The following is a 26,058-nucleotide window of genomic DNA, read 5'->3' on the forward strand; positions in this document are numbered from 1 at the left end:
AACCCAATTCACCGACGCTACCTTCCGAAGCTTAGCAGCCAGTATGAAAACTAAACATCAGTTCACCTCGGTAGAACACCCACAAGCCAATGGGCAAGCTGAGGCAGCCAACAAAGTCATACTAGAAGGACTAAAGAAGAGGCTACAGGAAGCAAAGGGAGCTTGGGCTGAAGAGCTCCCTCAGGTGCTATGGGCTTATAGGACAACCCCCCAATCCGCCACAGGAGAAACACCTTTCCGACTAGTCTATTGTATAGAAGCCATGATTCCAATAGAAATCAATGAGCAAAGCCCAAGGGTAATTCTCCACGACGAAGTCGGAAATGTACGGGGACACAAAGAGGAGCTCGACTTGCTCCCCGAAGTCCGAGAAAATGCCCAAATAAGAGAAGCAGCATTGAAACAAAGGATGACTACCAGATACAACAAGAAAGTCATTCAAAGAACATTTGCCCCGGATGACTTGGTCCTAATCAGAAACGACATTGGAGTCAACAAATCAGGAGAAGGAAAGCTCGCCGCAAATTGGAAGGGACCATACAAAATCAAGGAAGTGTTAGGGAAAGGTTATTATAAAGTAACCGACCTGAACGGCGCTGAGCTACCAAGGTCGTGGCATGCTTGTAATATGAAAAGGTACTACAGTTAAAAGCGAACTCTACTCCCTGATGTACTCTTTTCCCAACTTCATGATTTTTTTCCCAAAAGGGTTTTTTCTGGAGAAGGGTTTTTAACGAGGCATCATAGTAGAGGCTAAGGGAAAATAGGCTATCAAGACCCTTAGTAGCAAGAAGGTACCTCCTCAATTAATAAAGATCTTTTTCAATATCTCTTATAATATCCTTCTTTATTTTTCAAAGTTTTTCTACGAAACGCGCCGACTTAAGCTCGACAAAACGTGAAAATCCCATGAACCGACCTAAATGGTCGTCAGGATAAAACGACGAGGTACAAGTCGGCGTAAAGAGGTTGTATAAGTTGATCGTGAAAAACTCGGGAACAATCCGACTCCTAAGTCGAAATGAGAACCCGAGTAAAACAAGCTCGGAAACATTCCGAGTAGATGAAAAACGCATCACAAAAATAACCTAAGTCATAAAAACTCGCTAAAGCAAAGTTGAGTATAAAGGATAGCGAAAAGAGATTGAAAAACCTGAGAAAAGTTTAAAGGCTGCATAAAAGCCCTTAAACGAAAAGGCTTGAAAAAACAAAGACAAGCCAATAGGAAAGGTTTTCAGAGGAAAGATCATAAGGACGTTAAAATATTGAAAAGCATGCACGCATAAGATAACTTAAAACCCTTGTCCAAAAAAGGGCATTTATTTTGTTAACTTAAACCCTTATTCAAAAAAGGGTACTCGCCGAAATATTTTGTTTACGGCCTAAAAAGGCCAAAACAAATTGTTCACACAACCACCAAACAACATATAAATAAGTTTAAAAAAGGGGGGACTCACAGGCCGAGCCCCCATATAGCCATGAAAAATAAAGTCATTTTTTCAGAGGAGTAGACGAATCACCACCACCAGAGTCAGGAGGAGCGCCACCAGGACCAGGAAGAAAAGCTGAAGAGGAAGTCGGAGGAATGACTGAAGAGCTCGGAGCATCTTTGGAACGAGGAGGAGACTCAATAACCCTCTGCCCCCGAGTCTTCAATTCCGACTCGGAAATGGGGACAGGAGGATCCACGATGGCACCATCAATAACGACCTTATCAGGATGTAAAGGAGAAAGATCCAAGTCGGGAGCGATAACTCTGACTTGCTCCAAGAAAATTCTCCAAGACTCCTCGGCACCATCAGCGATAGAGTCCTCCAACTCGGCATACGCGTTCCGAGAATTCAGCAAATCCTTCCTCACAACCACAATATCTTGAAATAAACTTTGGTAACTGTCCTGTGCTGCCTTCCTCAAATTCGCCTCCATAGTACATTGGGCCTGCAGCTTGCTCTCCTTCTCCCGGAGGCTATCTCTCTCCTCCCTCAGTTTAGCCACCTCCTCCCTCAACTCCCTCTCATGATCCTGGTAAGCAAGGAGCCTCCCCTCTAACTCTTCAACCTTCGAGGTTTCCCCCAAAGAGCTAAGGGGAGTCTTCTCAAAAATGTCCAAAAGTTTACCACAAACACCCGCCGCCCTAAAACTCTCCTCGGCCAGAGTGGTGAGGTGATTTCGAACAGAAACATCATCCATGTTTATAAAAGGATAGATGTTCTTTCGGACGAATGCGAGAGCTTCCGCCTTAACCCCACCATCCAAAGAAGAGCCAGACTCTGAAGTCTTGCGCTTCTTCTTCTCTGGCTCTGGAAGAAGTTGGGCAGAAGGGAGTGGCCGTGACAAGGTTGAAGAAGAAATTATAATGGGTTGAGAGGGAGTGCCCACATTCTTAGGAGGAGGAGGAGGAGGAGGAGGAGAGATGATCGCTCTGGCACCACCGGGACTTCGCCTTAGCCTCCTGAACTCTTTGGTAAGACTCCTGAGCATTTTTCCTTGCCATATCTACAAGAGAAACAACTAACAAAAGTTACAAGTCGGTAACACTCAAGTCAACAGAAACAAGTCGGAAATAGGAAAATACATTTACTACCTAATTGCGACCGAACAAAGGTCGGCGTCCCCTGGAGGATTTTCCTAGTATCCAAGTATGGGGCCCTCCCCCACGCTTCTCGGAAAAACTCCACAATGGCCGCCTCCACCTCGTCTAGGTCATCTAGACCATACTTTTCACAAGGGGAGGCCTCCAGCCAATAAAGGGGAAAGCGAGGGGAAGAGTGCTCATCCAGGAAGAAGGGGTGGTGACCCTCTACAACTTGCACTTTGAAAAAATAGTTTTTGAAGTCATGGAAGGATTCGTCAAAAAGGGTGAAAATCCTCCGACCTTGTATGGCTCGGAAGGATACCCATTGTTGTTTGTTGTTTAGCCCACTAAAGGGCTTAGTCATATGAAAAAGAAAGAAGAAAATCCTCAAAGAGGTCGGAAAGTCCAAAGCGTGACTAATAAACTGATAGATCTTCAGAAAACCCCAAGAATTGGGGTGAAGTTGAGTAGGGGCAACTCGACAGTGATGCAAAACAGATATTTCGAAATCCGAGAAAGGAAGAAAAACACCCAAGCGGGTGATCATACATTCATACATAAAGAAAAAATGAGGGGCGGCCTCATTAACTCTCCCAAAACAAACCCGGTCTTCCGGACCCGGGGTTATCAACTCATATTTTGGCTCGTCCTCCTCCGAAGTACAAAGCCTGTGATGAGTACGAAGATGAGTGATAAACTCAGCATCGACCAGGGGTTCCTCCCCAAGGACCGTGACATCAACCCACTGAGAAAGAACATCTACAGAAGCCATTTTTTCTTTATATAATGAAAAGTGGCGGAAACCTACAAAAGGAAAAAAAGAAAAGGAAAATCAAAAAACACGGTCCCTAAGGAGGAGAGATATGAAGCCAGAATCTACAGACCAACCTATCCACCCACAAAACAAACACATGCAAACAGAAGGCATGACGTGAAAGAAATAAAACTAACCTTTATCCAGAAAGTGAAGGTTGGAAAGAGCAGAAATCTTCGAGCACAAGAATACAGCACGAACAAAGAAAGGAGAAGTTTGAAAGATTGCAGAGACGGAAAAATGAAAGAGAGGGAAAACATTTATAAACATGCTAAGGGACATAATGGTAAAAGCGGAGCAGTCATTAATGAGATTGCACCGTTACCAAAGCCCTCAATGCTTCCCCAACGGACACGACGCTTGAATTGACGTAACTGTCAGAAACAAAGGGTCGCGAAAATCACGTCGGTTTCTAAGACCCATGTTTCCTTCAAGTAAGTCGACTACGAACCCGAGTTAAGTACTTGAACCCAAACTTTAAAGAAAATTTGGGCTCAAGTAGGGGCACTGTTCATACCCTGGCCCAACGACAAAGGCCCAGGTCCAAATAAAAGGCCTAATCTGAAGGATTAAGCCTAGCTAAGTACCGACCTTCACGTAAGAAGTCGGTATCAACCACGACTTGGTCTGAAGAAGTCGGATGTGAGATTAGCTGGCAGATAAACACTCATTCAAATGAGTAACCGCCCCTAAAATCTCTCTAACCGCTTCATAAAGCCATATCTTAACCTCCCCAAGATAATGGGGCGGTTAACACCCTAAAGATACGGCAGTACTCCAACGGTGGTTATTGGCTCACCACTATAAATACACTGACACCCCTCAGGTATCTCTAAGCCCAATACTCTCTAGACCTGCTCACACTCTTGCTAACTTAGGCATCGGAGTGTCTTTGCAGGTACCACCCCCATTCACTCACGTGTACAAGTCGGAAGAAGGCTCCAGCGTGCAAGCCAACTCGGAGCTCACCATCTTTCGGACGATTGGGCCATCCTACACCATTTACTCTATTAATCTCCGGTTACCCACCGTAACAATAATGATATGTCAACAATAATAACTATTTAAGTTAACCACTAAAAATATTTTCGAATTATTTTTATATTAACAAAAATATCCTCAACTTTTAGAATTTTTTATTTTAATAAATTAAATAAATATTTTATTTATTAAAATAAATAATTTTAAAAATTATTACAAAAATACCTTAGTCTCTCTTATCTTCTTTAGTAACCAGCTGGGTATCTTTTAAAAATTTAAACCCTAGGCCTAGTTCAGTAACCAGCTCTCTCACTCACCCCACACACACAGGCACAGCGCCGCCCACCTCCCCCAGTTCTCTCACTCTCACCTCGGTTCACCGCCATCGCACGCTCGCCTCCGTCGCCGGGCCTCTTGCTGGATCCACCTCACGCTCGCGTCTCCTCCGCTCGTCATCCCTCGCGGGCTCCCTCTGCCTCGTATTCTGCTCGTCCGCCATCACTGCACCCAACGGTCTGTCCAGGTCTCTGCCCGCTCCTCCGTCCAGCCACCATTGAAGTTTGATATTGAGAATGGCGGAAGATAATAACGAAGTCACACAAACATTTAAGGATTTGGGATTATCTGAAGAATTGGTGGAAACTTGTGATAAATTAGGTTGGAAAAATCCATTGAAGATACAATCAGAAGCGATTCCTCTTGCACTACAAGGTTTATTCTTTTTCACTAATTATTATTATTATTACTGATTTCGAGCAGAGTTTTTGTGTAAATTATGAGTGTTAAATTCTAATTATACAATGCTCATTCCAATGTAATATATGTTATTGTTAGTTCAATATCTGTTAAGAGTGGGTGGCACATTGTTGATGATGGTTGAAATAATGGTGGAAACTCACATACATTTGTGATCACGTGGAGTGATAGTTAAAAACTGTTAGATGATTTATTGGTTTGACTAAATTATCATCAATCAACCTCACATGAATTCAACTGCATGTGAGTTGTCACCTTTAATAATTTATTAATTAGTAATTGCTTGCACTTATTTGGGCATGCTATTGTTATAGGAAAAGATGTGATTGGACTCGCCCAAACGGGTTCTGGTAAGACTGGAGCTTTTGCACTTCCCATATTGCATGCCCTCTTAGAGGCGCCACGCCCCAATGATTTCTTTGCATGTGTGTTGTCTCCCACAAGGTTTGATTCATACATTGATATAACTTTCATGTATTTTATTGAATTAATTGTTGATGTATAACTAGTTCAGTTCTTTGTTTTTCTCACACCTGTCTTTGATATAGAGAACTTGCTATTCAAATTGCTGAGCAGTTTGAAGCTTTAGGGTCTGGGATTGGTGTCAAGTGTGCTGTGGTGAGTTTTAACATTCATTTTTTTTATGGCTTCTTGAGACTCTTTCCAGCATTGCACTTAGTTTATTGTTTCGTGGAGCTGCTTTAGTGCTCTATTTATTACATGCTTTACATCGAATAAGCTCTTCTGTTGTGATCCTTTCTTTTTTTGCCAGCTTGTTGGAGGGATTGACATGGTACAGCAATCCATCAAGATAGCAAAGCAGCCTCATATTATTGTAAGTGCTTAGCAAAGCAATGCATTAAGATAGCATTTGTTAATTGGTTATTTACGGATCATATTTTTTAAATGAGTAATGCTACACACCCAAGTCTTTTTATGAACCAAGTTTAACCAAGTTAAACCATAAGACTTGGAGTAATGCTACTCATAACTGATTTTTGTTGATATTAGACCAACTTGGTTAATAAAAACACTTGGATGTGTAGCATTATTCTTTTTGGATTACTATATAATGGATACAGATGAACCTAGACAAATTTGTATAATGTTTTAAGTTGATGTCTTGGTGAACTATCCATTAATGTCAAGAGTAATTAGCGTCAAAATAATTAGTGATCTTTGATTGCATTGAATTCATTCTGTTGGTCTCTCTAGCTATTGTTAAGCTTCAGATCAAGTCCCATGCCATGCATGTTTGGAAATTTAAAAGTATTTTCATTTACCTTGAAGCGTTTTAATAAATTGTCTTGTCATAGTGTCTCAGATTGTTCAACTGTTCTTTTAGCATTTTGTTAATTTTTTCCATTTATTGTCTCGTTTGGTTTAAAAAGCCAGTGTTTGATGTCTATGATGTCATTTTTTATTCACTACATGGAAGAGACAGCCTAGTCCTGTCAAAGTGGTTGTCCTTGCTGATACACTAATGCTATATATGTGCGTTGAAATTAACTAGGCACATTCTGAATTTGCAAGACTGAGTTTGTGCTTATGATTTAGTGTTTCTTTGGTTGTTGAGTTATTTTCAGCCTTCTTATTTTTTGTCGATCCTGTGTTTCTTTTCCTCCTTTATGTTAAATTCATACCTTTGCAGGTCGGAACACCAGGACGCGTTTTAGATCACCTCAAAAACACCAAAGGATTTTCTCTTAATAGATTAAAATATTTGGTATGATTTGTACATAATGCTGATGTTACATTATTCTATGCTCAAGTTTTCTTTTCTTTTTATTTAATCCAATCATTTGATACACGTGCTGTGTGAACTATGTATTGATTGTACATAATGAGTTCTGAATATTTTTCACCACTTTTACTCTGCCCACCCAGTTTGCTCCTCGCATATATGAGCTCAAGAGTTCACCTCTTATTTCATTAAAATCTTTATTTACTCAATGTTGAGTTATGAAATACATAACATAATTCATGTAACTGACTTGATGCAATTTCTGCAAGTTGATTTTCTTTTGAGATTTATGTTTCTGCATTGGGTTAGGTGCTTTATATATTGTTGCAAAGTTATATCTTAAAGAATGTTTGATCCTGATTCAAAGTTACGAGAAAACATTTTATGGATTCTTTGGCCTATTTTTGGACTTTAAAGTTTACAAAAAGAAATATTTAATAAAAGTTTCCTGTTGTCTACCATAGCATTTTTTCATCTCTCATTTCTTTATCGTACATATATTTGAACTTGCTATATTCTACACATTCAGGTCCTAGATGAGGCAGACAGGCTGTTGAATGAGGACTTTGAGGAATCACTTAATGAGATTATACAATTGATTCCTCGCGAGCGGAGAACATTTCTGTTTTCTGCTACAATGACTAAGAAGGTATATACGAATATTTATGGACAACTGTCTACTTTACTTTATCATCGTGTGTACAATATGATTATTATGCACAGGGACAAATCCATAACAGTTGAAGAGGGGGAGGGGGTGGGGCTGAGACCATAAGTGAACAATGTAAAAATAAATATCAATTCTAGTGGAATAAATAAGTATTAAAGTATGTAAAAAATATGAGGAGATCAAGGGCTCAATAAACTTACTATGACCATATTTATGTTGGCATGCAGCTAGTTCATATGGAAATATGTGATAGGAGGAGTAGGAAAAATTATTTTTATAGATTGGAATAGATCAGATATATGTTGTCCGTTTCAGATTTATGGCATTTTGAATTTAGGACTATGTTGTTCTTCTAAGATTTATGGCATTTTGAATTTAGGACTTAAAAGGGTTCTGGTTTTCCTCTCTCTATGAATAAATTTTAATCCTATAATTTTAATTTTAGGCCAAGTCTATATTTTCCTATAGTTAGAAAAAGGCTTCTAGAAGCTGCTTATATACAACATATATATATATATATATATATATATATATATATATATATATATATATATATACAATGCTAATACAGCAAGTTGCACCCTCAATGCTGCAGGTCCAAAAGCTCCAAAGAGTTTGTTTAAGGAATCCTGTGAAGGTACCCTGTATATTTGCAAATATGTTTAGATTTTAGTTGTTCCAAATTTACTCAATTTGTTTTTGTTTAATTTAGATTGAAGCAGCCTCTAAGTATTCTACTGTTGACACACTGAAGCAGCAATATCGTTTCTTACCTGCCAAACACAAGGTTTGTGTTATCCATCATTGATTCTTCATAAAATGTTTGATTTTTGAAGGGGATTTCGGTAAGCGTAATTGAACATCATTCGTGTCATGTATTTTTGGCACAATGGACTAGATCTTATATGTTTGAATAATCATGACATTTACTTTAGAAAAACATCTACTTCTTGCAGCATGTTAGATTGACTGCATGGAGTTTTGTGGGAAAACTCTTCATTGAACTCTTCTATCAAATTGCCTTTTTGGACTGAGATCAATATAACTCTTGTCAAAAGGCATGCTTAGGTGCTAGAGGCGACGGGAGAAATGGTTCAGGAAAAACATTGAAAAAAGTATTAGATTTTTTAGAAAAATACAAAAAATGTTAAACGGGCTGCTCGCTTAACCTGTTATTTTTTTTCCGCCTGAAATTTAAACGGACCTGATTTTAAAGGTAAAAGCCTTCCCGTTTAAGCGGGGAAACAGGCTGATCCAACGGGTTTAGCCCATATTGACGGCCCTAGTTTTGGCTCTTTTTAGATGCTGAGAAGGCAAGGCGCTAAGGCATGTGCCTTGCTCTGAGGCTGCTTTCTGTTTCGTTTTTCTATATATTAGATGAGAGGAACCGTCCCTTTTGTTAAAGGGCTTAGTGTCAGCCAAAAATACACTAAATTATCTGAGTTAGCCCAATAAAATATTAGATACATACTCCTGCTACCCTAAAAGATATTAGGTTTTGCATAGAAGATAGAAGACCACTGCTTGACCTGCACAACAACAGAAGTTGAAATGCCAGAAGGGCACCACTTGACCACCCTGTTGCTTCTCTTCACCACCTTTTTTGGTTGAATTTTTGGCATTCCACAAGTAGTTTTTGTTTAGGAACTTATTATTATACTTTATTGAGGATGTGTCTAATTATCATTGTGAAGTACTTTATTTTGCACAATAGATATATATGCTACTGTTTTCTAATGCCTTTGTTTACTGAATCATACATTTTTTGGTGCCTTTTGCATTTGACTGAGTTTTATGCATTTTAGCTTTCATGAATCAGCCTATATCTTCTATGTGTGCAATCTATGTCCTGTTTAATTTATTGTGTTTTCTTATAGGATTGCTACCTTGTGTACATTCTCACTGAAATGGCTGGAAGTACATCAATGGTGTTCACTCGTACATGTGATTCAACTCGTCTTCTTGCTTTGATTCTTAGTAATCTTGGTCTCAAAGCCATCCCAATTAATGGTCATATGACCCAGGTAATTGTATTAAACATTCTTGTATTATAATAGTTAATTAGTAATTTCTTGCAAAATATTCTTTCTTCCACCATATGGGAGAGGGGATGTGTGGTGGATGATCAAACTCTCTCTCTCTCTCTCTCTCTCTCTCTCTCTCTCGTGCATGGACACATGCATATTTGTTATTTGTGGTTTGCCAGTTGTCTGTAATTCTTTTTTACAATAATCTTGACAGTCAAAAAGGCTTGGAGCCTTGAATTTATTCAAGTCGGGGGCTCGCAATATTCTCATTTGTACTGATGTAGCTAGTAGAGGATTGGATATTCCAACAGTAGATGTTGTGATTAACTATGACATCCCCACAAACTCCAAAGTAAGATGTGCTATAATTAATCTAACTTTTGAATTTAGCCTCATGTTATTTGTTCTACAAATTCTAGGTTGACGAATCATCTAATTTCTGCTCTAGACCTAAACCTAAATTGCTGGATTCCTTATCTTGTGGCCTGCAGGATTATATACATCGTGTAGGAAGGACTGCTCGTGCAGGGCGTTCTGGGGTTGCAATTTCCCTTGTGAACCAATATGAGCTGGAGTGGTACATTCAAATAGAGAAACTTATAGGTGAGAGTAGTAGTATATTCTTTAACATGTATTGTTAAGGCTGGGAACATTTTCTAAAGGCGTCAATGCAACTAATATTTCAGGCAAGAAGCTACCAGAATATCCTGCACAAGAAGAGGAAGTTCTACTTTTGGAAGAGCGGGTTAGCGAGGCCAAACGATTATCAGTAATGGTAATTTTGCATGCCAAACTTCGTTTAGTTTTTATTTTGGGATATTCTCCCAGTCTCATATTTTCTGAGGGAAACAAATTTGAGTTTACCTAAGTTCTAAGGGTTTGAGTAAACTGAGTTTGGTTACCTTGAATACCATTGATAGAAATCTGCATGTACATGAGCTTTGGATATAGTTTCTGAATTCTATGATGATGGTATTGAAATCAGTTAATGTATGTTTATATGCTTGATTTAATGCATTTTTTCCTCAAAACTTTATGTAGAAAATGAAGGAGGAAGCCATGGGGAAGAAGAAACGGAGAGGTGAATCAGATTATGGCGAAGAAGATATCGACAAATACTTAGGTCTCAAGGATAAGAAATCATCCAAAAAGTTTAGAAGATGATACCTTACCACTGCAGTTTCGTTTTCAAGTAATCATCATATATGTATATGGCAATTTTGGTATTTTATTTAACATTACTTAGTCTATATTGATGCTTTGGAGTTCCCGATGGAAGCTCTGGCTTTTGTCTTCATTATTGCATATTTATGGTTGACGGGACTTTGTAATATGGCTGAAAAGAAGCCTTGAAAAATCAATTACCTTGTACAACATGAACCTTCTATATTTTGCTAATTTTGCATCTAAGGCTATGATTGCAATCAATGAACTGTCTAAAACACAAATATCCGACCAAAGGTGATTCTGCATCACAGATTAAATGACAGAAAAAACTTGTGATAAATCACAGATTAAAGAAACATAATTTACCCACATTAATTCACACATTAAAAACCTTGTGGTAAATGACAGAAATAAAATTAAATCTTTTTAAGTAGTTGTGTTTATTTGTTATCAACTCTCCAAAAGGTCATTGCCTCCGCAAATCTATTAGATATAACAACACTAATATTCTATTTCTACATTTTAAAATTTTAGTTTTTAAAAAATGAGTATAATGTTAGATTAAGTTATTTAGAAATCAGTTAAAAAGTATTCTAAAAATAGTTGTTTTTGATATATATATTTTTAATTAAAAAAGTTACTTTCTTAACAAATACATGATACATCAAAATAATTAAATGGATAATGAATCATGATAACATTGTCCAATGTTTATTAATATTATTACATTTATTTAGGCTGTCACAAATTAAAACACTGAGAAACAGAATGCATATTCCATGCAACACGCAAAAGCAAATCCAATAAGCAGCACCTAAATATGCATTTTTCCCGTAACTAACTCTGATTATCATTTTCTATGATCCAAAATTTTCCCTTTGATTTCAACCGAGTTTCTTCTTCTTACGTCCAATTCAACAGAGTCTAACAACAACAACAATAATTCATGCAGTTCAAAACGTGACGCTAAATTCAAAATTCTTTTCTCACATTTTTCCCCTTGAATTTTACATGTAACAAGAAAACCGAAGATATATCTCTATTATAGTAATAATCATCATCAACTTTGGTTGATTTTGAAACCATTATGTGACTGTGTGAATTTAGAAGATTCTGATTTTTTCCTTCTTTTTTTTTCTTTTCCCATTTTTTCTTGGGAAATTAAAGTGTAAGAAAAGATGGGTGTAGATTACTATAGTATATTGAAGGTAGAAAGAAATGCAACGGAAGATGATTTAAAGAAAGCATACAGGAAATTGGCAATGAAATGGCATCCTGACAAGAACCCTAACAATAAGAAAGAAGCTGAAGCCAATTTCAAGCAAATCTCTGAGGCTTATGAGGTAACAAACAAAATTCTATTGCTTTGTAAATGAGATTTGCAACAATAGCTGAAATGATTTGGTTGGTGATTTCTTATAAGGTTAAGATTTAGGATTTTTTATGTGATTAGGAAAATTGGTGATTTTGTGATTTATAGTATAAATATTTGAGGGTTTTGTTGAAATCTTCTTAGTTTATGCTTTTGTAACTTCATCGCATTCATTGTTCCATGAAAATTATCTATCAATATCTTACTTTATGACCAATACCAGGTTGGTTGTGGTAGACAAATTCATCTGTAGGAGTAGCAGACGGCCAAAATCCACCGGGTCAATTCGTGTAATTCGCTAAAAAAGGTAGGTCGAATTGGAAATTTGAGATCGCCGTAATAAAAAATTTCATCTAACCCGCATGACTAATTCCTGGGTTTTGGTGGGACTTGTCCGCCTGCCATTCTTTTTTTTTTAAGTTATAATTTAGACATTGTTTAATTGATTAGAGACTTTGCTAATATTTAATTATATGTTTTGGATAATTTTAGTTTTATTATTTTGTTTCAAAAACTTGATTGATGATTATGCTTATTAGATATTTAAAATTATAAAGACTTTTTAGTATTTGTGAATTTAAAAATTATAATTTTTGTATGTTTTTAGAAATTATAAATTTATTAAACTGTTTATAAAATTATATATTTTTTAATATCTAATAATTTAATAAAAAAGAAAAAAAGAGAATTGACAGTCCACAAATTAACTGTTAAATGGGACGAGATAGAAATTTGGGACCGCCTCACTAGATGGGGTGGGTAGACTAGTTAGGAGTGACAATTGGTAGGGTAGGGTAGTATCCTATCCGCGGATTGAGAATATCCCAACCTTAACACTACACGTTTTTAACCTGCGGATTAGCAAAAAGATGTAATATTATTATAAAACTTATGATAATTTAAAATGATCTAATTTTTATGAAAAAAAATATTAAATTATCTATTAATGATCTTATTTTAGTGATCTTTTCCCTATCCTATGTGCACGAGAACCCTACTCCCACCCTACTGGCCTACTCTATCCACCGGATTGGGTATCCGCAGATAGAATTTGAATACAAGTTGTAAAGATCAAGACTTATCTTACACTGTATATAGCTAGATGATAATCCATAACTATTGTTCTGTTTTGAGGCAAGATTTTCTTCGAATTTTAGCTGGCGGAAAGCTTAATAGTTAATTGTGTGTAAAATGGAAAGTTTGAGATTGAATAGTGATTGGATTTGGAAGAATTTTTATATTTTGTTTTGCTCTTCCAAAATATTATGTGTACAATGATTGAAGTTGTTTGCATTAAACATTTTTAGTCAATAACTCATACAAATAATCTGTAACTTACATATTAGAAGTTAAAAACTTTAAGCAAAATTGTAGCGACTAAAAGAACAAGAAAAAATAAGACAAAAAATAAAATGAGTGAAACCAATACTATAATTGCTTTGGGGAAAAAAGTTGTTAGACAACTTTTAACTATTTAAATTACATTGTTCATTTAATTATTTATTTTTGTGAATTTAGGTATTGAGTGATCCTCAAAAGAGGGTGATTTATGATCAGCAAGGAGAGGAGGGTTTGAAACACATGCCACCACCTGGGAATGAACCAACAAATGGATTTAACCCAAGAAATGCAGAGGATATCTTTGCAGAGTTCTTTGGAGACAACCCTTTTGGATTTGGATCATCTGGACCTCATGGAAGGTCCAGGTTCCAAACCGACGGAGGCGGATCATTCAGCGGATTCCATGTGCCGCTGAAGAAGCCGCCTCCTGTTGAGAGCAAGTTGGCATGTAGTTTGGAAGAGTTGTACACTGGTTCCACAAGAAAAATGAAGATCTCAAGGATTGTTATGGATGCTAATGGGTGAGTATGTAGTATCTTGATCTCTATTTCTTCAAGAAAATTGATTTGCTATTTACTCTTCAAAATAACGAGTTAATTCAAACCAATCTGAATTGGTCGAGTAATCAGTTCACTTGTTCACATAAGCAAGTGTCGAGAGTTCAAATCCCGTATGTGCAGCAACTCATTGGTCAAATGTAAACCCTTAAATGAGTATAAACTTCTATTGTGGTCTTATTATTGCAATCTCACAAATCAAAATTGCTTTTGTAGGAGGCCAAACCCAGAAACAGAGATATTAACAATTGACATAAAGCCAGGTTGGAAAAAAGGAACAAAGATCACATTCCCAGACAAAGGTAACCAGCATCCAAACCAGCTTCCAGCAGACCTTGTTTTTATGGTTGATGAGAAGCCACATAATTTATTCAAGAGAGATGGCAATGACCTTATTATCACAAAAAATGTGTCGCTGGCCGAGGCCATCGGCGGCACTTCAGTGAACATTACAACACTCGACCGGCGCGAATTGTGCATACCGGTGACTCATATCATTAGCCCGGGTTACGAGTTGACTGTCCCAAAAGAAGGGATGCCTATAACAAAGGAGCCAGGACATAGGGGTGACTTGAGGATCAAGTTTGAGGTTAAGTTTCCCACAAAGTTGACACAAGAGCAAAGGGCAGGGCTCAGGAGAGCATTGGGTGGTTGAAATTGGAATCATTTGAGAATTTGTATTCTCTTCACACTCCTTTTGTTTCAAATTTTGTGTCCAGATACACTTGGTATTCATATACATCCATTTTTCAAAGGAAATGTGATTGGTGAATGTACATAGATCTTTTACCCTTTTGAAAAATGGTTCAAGTTAAACCACTCATTTCCTATGCTCCTATATTGTTTCTAGTCTATGATGTTCAATGGAAATGAATCAAATGATGTTGAGATGTTATTGTCAATGTTTAGAAATACTTAGTGGCTTTGTGTTTTTTTTTTTTTTTTTTTTTGCGTGTGTTTTTCCTATGGTTTAAGTTTTCCTTTGCTGCATATAAAAAAATTGGTGGGAAAAGAAAAAGTAAAAAACTTACCATTCATATTATTATTTTTATAATACTATAATAGTAACCAAAATTGAATTTATTGAGTGATAAACACGTTTTTGATAGTCTCAAATTCAGGTTTTAAAATAGACAAAATGAGTTTTACTAAAAAAAACCGTCACAAATTTTTATTAAGTGTATTTCACACTGCTATCAACATGTTTTTGTCATACACAGTCACATAGACACATACGCCATATTGAGAATAATTTACATTTTCTTTTCATATGTTTTTTTTTACCAAAGATAAGAGACTCGAATCCGCAACCTCTTAAATAAGTACGGGGAGAGTATGCCATTTGAACTCTTATTTATTGGCTTTCTTTTTATATGTTTGGTTTAAGAGAAAATCCATAAAAGTTGTATTTAGTATTTAAAAAAATAATATTTTCACTCTTAGTTTTTGTAATGTCACTTCACGCGTGATTTTTTTTATATTGTTTATCAAAATAGAAGCAGTAATGTCTATTTTTAATATTTAATAAAAATTAAAAAATGTATGAAATAATGTATATATGCATATTATAATAAAAATAATTTACTTAATTAAACCCCTTAAAGTTGAATGCTATCAAATTGTCCTACATGAAAATGCATTACAATTTTATCCTCCAACTTTTTATAGAAATCGTGGCACTGCTACTAGTTTTACCAAAAAAAAAAATATACAACCTGTGAAAGTACCATGATTTATGCTTTAAAAAAAAATCGTGGGTTTATTTTGGTTTTATGCTTAAACAAAGACAACCATTTATGGCCAAAAAGTAAATGTTATGATTAATGGATATTAACATGGATCTGAAATATGACATGATATGAGACATGTAAATACATTAGTTTTAAAATTTTATAAGACACGGTGACGTATAAAATATAAATTATTTTTTAAATAAATTATAATGATATTTTAATATTTTATTGATATTAAAATATAAATTAATTTATTAATTATTTTTAATATTTTTTAATTATATAAAATATTTAAAATATTTTTATTGCAATAAATAATAATATACTATTTCTAAATTCATTTTCAAAAATACATGTTAAGAAAAAGGATGGATATTGTTCATACCCTGGCCTAATACCAAGGCCCAGGTCCAACTAAAAGGCCTAATCTAAAGGGTTAAGCCTAGCTAAGCGCCGCCTTTCACATAAGAAGTCGGTGTCATTCACGACTTGATTTGAAGAGGTCGGATGTGAGATTGGCTGGCAGATAAACACTCATTCAAATGAGTAACCGCCCCTAAAATCTCTCTAACCGCCTCATAAAGCCATATCTTAACCTCCCCAAGATAATAGGGACGGTTACTACCCTAAAGATACGGCACTACACCAACGGTGGTTATTGGCTCACCACTATAAATACACTGACATCCCTCAGGTATCTCTAAGTCCAATACTCTCTAAGACCTGCTTACACTCTTGCTAACTTAGGCATCGGAGTGTCTTTGCAGGTACCACCCCCCATTCACACGCGAGCACAAGTCGGACGGAGCCTCCCGAGTAGCGGACCTTTCCGGAGTTCTCCTCCATCACACACTTGGGCCGCCAAACACCATCCGTCGTATTAATCTCCGGTTACCCACCGTAACATTGGCGCCGTTGCCGGGGACCCGAGAGATCACTCAACGATGGCGGATAGATCCCACGAAGAAGGCCATGCGGAAACAGATTCTGAACAAGAGAATCTAGACATGGGTAATGACAACGCCGACATGGCCCAGCACCAAGAGAATGATCCACACAGAGAAGGTACCTCCGGAGTAAAGAATCCGAAGGTAAATTCCTCAGATGGACGTGAATCAGAAAAAGGCGGACCATCTCACGTAACTGAACTAATGGGTTTGGTTCATAGCCGCCTGGAACAATTGGAACAAGAGCGGGAGAGGCAAAAGGAAACCGAAAGGTACCTTAAAGAGGAGATGGAAAGGCGAAAAGAGTTAGAAAGAAAACTCTTGCAACTAGAATCCTCCCTCAAGAACTCCCGCGATGAAGGAGAAGATCAACTCCCGGGCGGAGAAGATCCTTTCAGCGAGGACATAATGAGGGCAAAAGTTCCAAGGAACTTCAAAAGCCCTGATATGGACCTCTATGATGGAACTACGGATCCAAAGCATCATCTTAGCAACTTCAAAAGTCGGATGTATCTGGCTGATGCCTCCGACGCTACGAGATGCAAGGCCTTCCCGACCACTTTATCGAAAGCAGCAATGAAGTGGTTCGATAGCCTTCCCCCGAGATCCATCACCAGCTTTGAAGACCTCTCAAGGAAGTTCTTGATGAGGTTCTCAATTCAGAAGGATAAAGTAAAACATGCACCGAGCCTCCTGGGAGTAAAACAGGAGGTCGGAGAGTCTCTACGAGCCTATATGGAAAGGTTCAATAAGGCATGTTTAGAGATCCAGGACCTGCCCACAGAGGCAGTAATAATGGGGTTAGTCAATGGACTCAGAGAAGGTCCCTTCTCACAATCCATATCTAAAAGACACCCCGTTTCTCTAAGTGATGTACAAGAAAGGGCCGAAAAGTACATCAATATGGAAGAGAACGCAAAACTAAGAGACCTAAGTTCACGACCTGGACCTACTTCCTCCTCTAGGGAGAGGGAAAGGGAAGTCAGGAAGAAGGAAGAACCCGGTCTCGAAAGGCCCAGAAAGTATCACTCTTATACTCCTCTAAAGACTTCTATAGTGGATGTATACAGAGAGATTTGCAACACTGAAAGGCTGCCACCCCCAAGACCTATTAAAAACAAAAAAGGGGGAAGTCGCAGCGAGTATTGCGAGTACCATAAAATATATGGTCACTCCACCAACGACTGTTACGACCTCAAAAATGTGATAGAAAAGCTGGCTAGAGAAGGTCGGCTTGACAGATATCTCATGGAGAGGTCGGAGACCCATGGAAAGAGAAAGCGAGATGACATGGACAGGAGAGATCCTCCACCACAGACCCCTGAGAGGCACATCCACATGATCTCAGGAGGATTTGCGGGAGGTGGAGTCACCAAATCTTCTCGCAAAAGACATCTCAAAAGAGTCTATCAGGTCGGGGATGAGACACCCGACCTCCCCACTATATCATTCACAAAAGAGGATGGGCAAGGGATAATCCCCGGGCATGACGATCCCGTGGTGATAACTATGATCCTAGCCAACGCCCATCTCCACAGAACCCTAGTAGACCAAGGAAGCTTGGCGGACATCCTTTTCAAGCCCGCCTTCGACAAGCTAGGGTTAGATGAAAAAGAATTGAGAGCTTACCCAGACACCCTATATGGGTTAGGGGATACGCCAATAAAACCGCTGGGATTTTTGCCCCTTCACACAACTTTCGGAAAAGGGGAAAAATCAAGGACTCTGAGCATAGACTTCATAGTCATCGATGAAGGGTCAGCTTACAATGCCTTAATTGGCAGAACCACCCTTAATCGACTCGGAGCAGTGGTATCAACTCCTCACCTCTGCATGAAATTCCCGACTCCAGGAGGAATAGCAACGGTGAGGGGGGGATCAAAAATTGGCAAGGAAGTGCTATAATGAAAGCCTGAATCTGAGAGGGAAGGGCAAAGAAGTCCACACCATAGAGTTAGGTGGGGCAAGGACCAGAGAAGAGCTGCGACCCCAACCGGGGGGAAAAACCGAGGAGATACAAATCGGTGAGGAGGAAGGAAAAAACACTTACATAGGAGCCAACCTAGGGGAAACCCTGAAACAAAGGTTGGGTGAACTCCTAAGAGCTAATTCCGACCTCTTCGCCTGGAAGGCCTCCGACATGCCCGGGATTGATCCCGAGCTCATGTCCCATAGGCTCTCGGTTTACCCAGGGTCCCGACCTGTACAGCAAAGATGACGCAAGCTCGGCCCAAAGAGGGCCTCCATAGTGGAAGAGCAAGTACGGGCGCTCCTGGAAGCCGGCTTTATCAGAGAGGTCAAATACCCAACATGGCTAGCCAATGTAGTGCTAGTCAAAAAACAAAATGGTAAATGGAGAATATGCGTCGACTATACCGACCTGAATAAGGCATGTCCTAAGGACCCTTATCCCCTACCGAGTATTGATACCCTGGTGGACTCCAGCTCAGGGTACCAATACCTATCATTCATGGACGCCTACTCGGGATATAACCAAATCCCGATGCATGAACCCGACCAGGAGAAAACATCGTTCATCACACCAAAAGCCAACTACTGCTACGTGGTCATGCCATTCGGATTGAAGAATGCAGGAGCCACGTACCAGAGGCTGATGAACAAAGTGTTTTCCCCCCATCTAGGGAGCCTAATGGAGGTATACGTCGACGACATGTTAGTAAAAACCAAGCAAGAAGTCGACCTCTTAACCGACCTCTCACAAGTCTTCGACACTATAAGGTTGCATGGGATGAGACTAAATCCCGCAAAATGCGCCTTCGCAGTAGAAGCAGGAAAATTTCTAGGGTTCATGCTAACACAAAGAGGGATTGAAGCCAATCCCGACAAATGCAGAGCCATCCTAGAAATGAAAAGTCCGACTTGTTTGAGAGAGGTTCAACAGCTCAATGGCCGACTTGCAGCCCTCTCCAGATTCTTGGCAGGATCGGCACTAAAATCCCTTCCATTATTCTCCCTATTAAGGAAGGGATGCCGGTTTGAATGGACTCCGGAATGTGAGGAGGCGTTCCAAGAATTCAAAAAATTCTTAAGCCAACCTCCTATCTTAACCCGACCAGTACCGGGAAAAGACCTCGTCCTATACCTATCTGTCGCAAACAAGGCTGTCTCATCAGCCCTGATCAGAGAAGACGAGGTCGGGCAACACCCGGTCTATTTCACCAGTAAGGTTCTACAAGGTCCTGAGCTAAGGTACCACAAACTAGAGAAGTTTGCTTACTCCTTAGTGATAGCCTCACGAAGGCTACGACCTTACTTCCAAGCCCACACAATAAGAGTTCGTACGAACCAGCCCATGAAGCAAATCCTTCAAAAGACGGATGTTACAGGGAGAATGGTTCAATGGGCAATAGAGCTCTCCGAGTTTGATTTGAGATATGAAACTCGGACGGCAATTAAAGCCCAGTGCCTCGCCGACTTCATTGCAGAATACGCAGGTGAACAAGAGGAAAAACCGACTACATGGGAACTCTATGTGGACGGATCCTCCAACAAAACAGGGAACGGCGCAGGCATAATATTAGTAGATGGAAAAGGAACCCAGATAGAGGTCTCCTTAAAATTTGAATTTCCGGCTTCAAACAATCAGGCAGAATATGAAGCCTTGATTGCAGGATTAAAGTTAGCAGAAGAAGTTGGCGCCACAAAGGTGACGATCTACAGCGACTCACAAGTGGTGACTTCCCAAATAAGTGGGGAATATCAGGCAAAGGACCCCAATATGAAGAAATACTTGGAAAAAACCTTGGAACACCTAGGGCACTTTGCCGAAACCGAGGTCAAACATATAACTCGGGATCTAAATAGCAGAGCTGACGCCCTATCCAAGTTAGCAAGTACCAAACCCGGAGGGAACAACAGAAGCCTGATTCAAGAAACCCTCCAAGAACCCTCGGTATCAAAAGCAGAAGATAAACGAAAGGTACTTGAGGTAGTCGGCCTAAACCTTGGATGGATGAATCCCTTAGTCGAATACCTGAAATTCGACATCCTCCCCAAAGAGGAGAAGGAGGCTAAAAAGATCCGAAGGGAAGCACAACATTATACTTTGGTGAGAAATATCCTTTACAGAAGAGGGATATCAACACCATTGCTGAAGTGCGTACCGACCTCGAGAACCACCGAGGTGCTGGAGGAAGTACACAGTGGGATCTGCGGAAACCATCTCGGAGCAAGGGCACTGGCCAGAAAAGTGATCCGAGCAGGATTCTACTGGCCGACCTTGCAGAAGGATGCCACAGACTTTGTGAAAAAATGCCAGCCATTCCAGATGCATGCAAATTTCCACGTAGCTCCACCAGAAGAGCTCATTAGTATCACTTCCCCCTGGCCTTTCGCAAAATGGGGAATGGATTTGTTAGGTCCTTTTCCTCAAGCAACAGGGCAAGTCAAATACTTGATCGTGGGAATAGACTACTTCACAAAGTGGATAGAGGCAGAACCATTGGCCACCATCACCGCTCAAAGAAGTCGCAGGTTCCTCTACAAAAACATCATCACAAGGTATGAAATACCTTATTCCATCACCACAGATAATGGAACCCAATTCACCGACGCCACCTTCAGAAGCCTGGTAGCCAGTATGAAAATCAAACATCAATTCACCTCGGTAGAACACCCACAAGCCAATGGGCAAGCCGAGGCAGCTAACAAAGTCATACTGGCAGGTTTGAAGAAGAGACTACAGGAAGCAAAGGGGGCTTGGGCTGAAGAGCTCCCTCAAGTACTGTGGGCTTATAAGACGACACCCCAATCTGCCACAGGAGAGACACCCTTCCGACTCGTCTATGGGGTAGAAGCCATGATTCCCATAGAAATCAATGAGCAAAGCCCAAGGGTAATTCTCCATGATGAGGTCGGAAATGTACATGGGCACAAAGAGGAGCTCGACTTGCTCCCCGAAATCCGAGAGAACGCCCAGATAAGAGAAGCGGCATTAAAGCAAAGGATGACTACCAGATACAACAAAAAAGTCATTCGAAGAACATTTTCTGTAGACGACTTGGTCCTAATCAGAAACGACATTGGGGTCAACAAATCAGGAGATGGAAAGCTCGCCGCAAATTGGAAAGGGCCATACAAAATCAAGGAAGTGTTAGGGAAAGGTTATTATAAAGTAACCGACCTGGACGGCACTGAGTTACCAAGGTCGTGGCATGCTTGTAACATGAAAAGGTACTACAGTTAGAAGCGAACTCTACTCCCTGATGTACTCTTTTCCCAGCTTCATGATTTTTTCCCAAAAAAGGGTTTTTTCTGGAGAGGGGTTTTTAACGAGGCATCATAGTAGAGGCTAAGGGAAAATATGCTGTCAAGACCCTTAGTAGCAAAAAGGTACCTTCCCGATTAATAAAGATCTTTTTCATTACTATGTTTCTCTTAAATATCCTCCTCTATTTTATATAAGTCTTTTTACGAAACGCGCCGACTTAAGCTCGACAAAGCGTGAAAATCCCATGAACCGACCCAACGTGGTCGTCAGGATAAAACGACGAGGTACAAGTCGGTGTAAAGAGGTTATATGAGTTGATCGTATTAAACTCGGAAACTATCCGACTCTTAAGTCGAAAGGAAATCCGAGTAACGCAAACTCGAAAGAACTCCGAGTAAAAGAAAACCGAGTTCCGAGTAGATGAAAAACGCATCACAAAAATAACCTAAGTCATAAAAACTCACTACAGCAAAGTTGAGTATAAAGGATAACAAAAGAGATATGAAAACCTGAAAAAGTTTAAAGTTTGCGGACAAACCTTTGCACGAAAAAGGCTCAAGAAAACAATGCAAACTAGCAAAAGGTTTTTTCGAAAAGATCAAACATATTTCAAAGCAGAAAAGCATGTACACGCGCAAAGTAACTTAAACCCTTATCCAAAAAAGGGGGCACCTACTTCGATTAGAAAGCCCTTATCCAAAAAGGACATTTATTTTGTTTAAAACCCTTATCCAAAAAAGGGCAACGAACAGAATATTTTGTTTACGGCCTTAAAAGGCCAGAAGCAAATTGTTCACAACCACCAACGAATAAATAGGAGTTTAAAAAAGGGGGGACCCACAGGCCGGGCCCCCATATAGCCATAAAAATAAAGAAGTCATTTTTTGGACGAAGTAGAGGAATCACCACCACCAGGAGGAACACCACCAGGACCGGGAGGAGGAGCCAAAGAGGAAGTCGGAGCGAGGGTTGAAGAACTCGGAGCATCTTTGGAATGAGGAGGAGACTCTATAATCCTCTGCCCCCGAGTCTTTAGGTCTGACTCGGAAAGGACCTCGGGAGCAGGAGGATCAACAATGGCGCCATCAATCACCACTTTGTCAGGATGTAGTGGAGAAAGATCCAAGTCGGGGGCTATAACCCTGACCTGCTCCAGGAAAATTCTCCAAGACTCCTCGGCGCCATCGGCGATAGAGTCCTCCAAGTCAGCATAAGCATTCCGAGAGTTCAGCAAATCCTTCTTCACCTCCACCATATCTTTAAATAGGCTTTGGTAACTCTCCTGGGCTGCCTTCCTCAAATTTACCTCCATAGTACATTGGGCTCGCAGCTGGCTCTCCTTCTCTCGGAGGTCATCTCTCTCCTTCCTCAACTTATCCCTCTCCTCCTTCAACTCCTCTTGATGTTTTTCAAACAAAAGAAGCCTCTCCTCTAGCTCCGCAACCTTTGAGGAAGTCCCCAAGGAGCTGAGGGGAGTCTTCTCGAATATATCCAAAAGTTTGCCACAAACTCCCGCCGCCCTAAAGCTCTCCTCGGCCAGAGCGGTAAGGTGGCTCCGAACAGAAGCATCATCCATACTTATAAGAGGATAGATGTTCTTTCGGACGAATGCAAGAGCATCCGCCTTAACACCACCTTCCCAAGAAGGGCCAGACTCTGAAGTCTTGCGCTTCTTCTTCTCCGGCTCGGAGAGCAGTTGGGCAGAAGGGAGTGGTCGAGCCAAACTCGAAGAGGAGGAAATAATAATAGGTTGAGAGGGAGTACCCACGTTTCTAGGAGGAGGAGGAGGAGGAGGAGGAGGAGAGACGACCGCCTTGGAACCCCCGGACCTAGCCCGGGACTTCGCCTTAGCTTCCTGCACCCGCTGGTAGGACTCTTGAGCATTCTTTTTTGCCATATCTACAAAAGAAACAACCAAGTTACAAGTCGGTAAAATACAAGTCGGTAAAATACAAGTCGGCGAAAAACAACTCGGAAATAAGAAATGCATGTACTACCTATGCAAGATTGAACAAAAGTCGACGTCCCCTGAAGGATTTTTCTCGTATCCAAGTATGGGGCCCTCCCCCATGCTTCTCGGAAAAACCCCACAATGGCCGCCTCCACCTCGTCTAGGTCATCTAGACCAATCTTTTCACAAGGGGTGGCCGGCAGCCAGTAAAGGGGAAAGCGAGGGGAGGAATGCTCGTCCAGAAAAAAGGGGTGGTGACCCTCTACAGCTTGAACCTTGAAGAAAAAGTTTTTGAAGTCGTGGAAAGATTCGTCAAAAAGGGTGAAAATCCTCCGACCTTGAATGGCTCGGAAGGATACCCATTGTTGTTTGTTGTTTAGCCCACTAAAGGGCTTAGTCATATGGAAAAGATAAAAGAAGATTCTCAAGGAAGTCGGGAAGTCCAGAGCGTGGCTTATAAACTGATAAATCTTCAAAAAACCCCAGGAATTGGGGTGGAGTTGAGTAGGGGCAACCTTACAGTGGTGCAAAACGGATATCTCGAAGTCAGAGAAAGGAAGAAAAACACCCAAACGGGTGATCATACATTCATACATGAAGAAAAAATGAGGGACCGCCTCATTAACTCTCCAAAAACAGACCCGGTCTTCAGGACCCGGGATTACCAGTTCATATTTGGGCTCGTCCTCGTCCGAAGTACAGAGCCTATGATGAGTACGAAGGTGAGTGATGAACTCAGCGTCAACCAACGGTTCCTCCCCAAGGACCGTATCGTCAACCCACTGAGAAAGAATGTCTACAGAAGCCATTTTTTATATAAAGAAGAAAAGTGGCAGAAAACCTACAAAAAGGAAAAAGGAAAAGAAAATCAAAAAACACGGCCACTAAAGAAGAGAGATTCGAAACTAGAATCTACAGGTCAACCTATCTACTCGCCAAACAAAACATGCAAACATAAAGCATGACATGGAAAAAGCAAAACTAACCTTTATCCGAAAATGGAGGTTGGAGAAGAACAGAAGTCTTCGAACGCAAGGATGCAGTACGAACAAGATAAGGAGAAAGTTTGAAAGACTGCAGAAACGGAAAATGGAAAGAGAGGGAAAGTATTTATAAAAAAGGCTAAGGGGCATAATGGTAAAAAGCGAGGCAGTCATTAATGAGACTGCACCGTTACCAAAGCCCTCAATCCCTAAATGATCCCTCAACGGACACGACGCTTGAATTGACGTAACTGTCAGAAACTAAAAGTCACGAAAATCACGTCGGTTTCCAAGATCCGTGTTCTTTTAAACAAGTCGACTACGCACCCGAGTTGAATACTTGAACCCAAACTTTAAAGAAAATTTGGGCTCAAGTAGGGGCACTGTTCATACCCTGGCCCAATACCAAGGCCCAGGTCCAACTAAAAGGCCTAATCTAAAGGGTTAAGCCTAGCTAAGCGCCGCCTTTCACATAAGAAGTCGGTGTCATTCACGACTTGATTTAAAGAGGTCGGATGTGAGATTGGCTGGCAGATAAACACTCATTCAAATGAGTAACCGCCCCTAAAATCTCTCTAACCGCCTCATAAAGCCATATCTTAACCTCCCCAAGATAATAGGGACGGTTACTACCCTAAAGATACGGCACTACACCAACGGTGGTTATTGGCTCACCACTATAAATACACTGACATCCCTCAGGTATCTCTAAGTCCAATACTCTCTAAGACCTGCTTACACTCTTGCTAACTTAGGCATCGGAGTGTCTTTGCAGGTACCACCCCCATTCACACGCGAGCACAAGTCGGACGGAGCCTCCCGAGTAGCGGACCTTTCCGGAGTTCTCCTCCATCACACACTTGGGCCGCCAAACACCATCCGTCATATTAATCTCCGGTTACCCACCGTAACAGATATGCTGACACGTGATAATATTTAAGTGTGTTTAAATGTATTCAAAAAAAATTTTATTTTTTATTAAAACACAGTTGGACACAAGTCACACAACGGACAAATGTTAATGAGTGTCGAATTCAAAATATATCTGATAAGTAGGCATAATAACTCAACAAAATGTTCATGCTTCATAGAGCTTTAAATGTACTTTTATAAATGGGCATTTATCATGATTCACTCTTAAAGGAGCTTAAACCCATGAATCTCCCACGATTTAGTTACAAAAAAGCAAAAGATGGATATCATAATAAAG

General features: G+C 40.0%; 2 protein-coding genes across 2 annotated transcripts; both read left to right on the forward strand.

Moving 5' to 3' along the window:
• Nucleotides 1–4,617: 4,617 nt before the first annotated feature.
• On the forward strand, nt 4,618–10,995 carry LOC112707818 (DEAD-box ATP-dependent RNA helicase 10). The gene is made up of 13 exons (XM_025759793.3): nt 4,618–5,081; nt 5,441–5,570; nt 5,675–5,744; nt 5,899–5,961; nt 6,778–6,852; nt 7,400–7,519; nt 8,136–8,177; nt 8,253–8,327; nt 9,418–9,564; nt 9,782–9,919; nt 10,059–10,170; nt 10,254–10,342; nt 10,609–10,995. The coding sequence occupies exons 1-13, from the start codon at nt 4,943–4,945 to the stop codon at nt 10,729–10,731; spliced, it is 1,323 nt and encodes a 440-aa protein (XP_025615578.1). The 5' UTR covers nt 4,618–4,942; the 3' UTR covers nt 10,732–10,995.
• Nucleotides 10,996–11,797: 802 nt separating this feature from the next.
• On the forward strand, nt 11,798–14,918 carry LOC112707819 (uncharacterized). The gene is made up of 3 exons (XM_072200105.1): nt 11,798–12,077; nt 13,625–13,968; nt 14,221–14,918. The coding sequence occupies exons 1-3, from the start codon at nt 11,913–11,915 to the stop codon at nt 14,657–14,659; spliced, it is 948 nt and encodes a 315-aa protein (XP_072056206.1). The 5' UTR covers nt 11,798–11,912; the 3' UTR covers nt 14,660–14,918.
• Nucleotides 14,919–26,058: the final 11,140 nt, after the last annotated feature.

This window comes from Arachis hypogaea, chromosome 8, assembly GCF_003086295.3.
Source record: "Arachis hypogaea cultivar Tifrunner chromosome 8, arahy.Tifrunner.gnm2.J5K5, whole genome shotgun sequence".
Taxonomy (NCBI): Eukaryota; Viridiplantae; Streptophyta; class Magnoliopsida; order Fabales; family Fabaceae; genus Arachis; species Arachis hypogaea.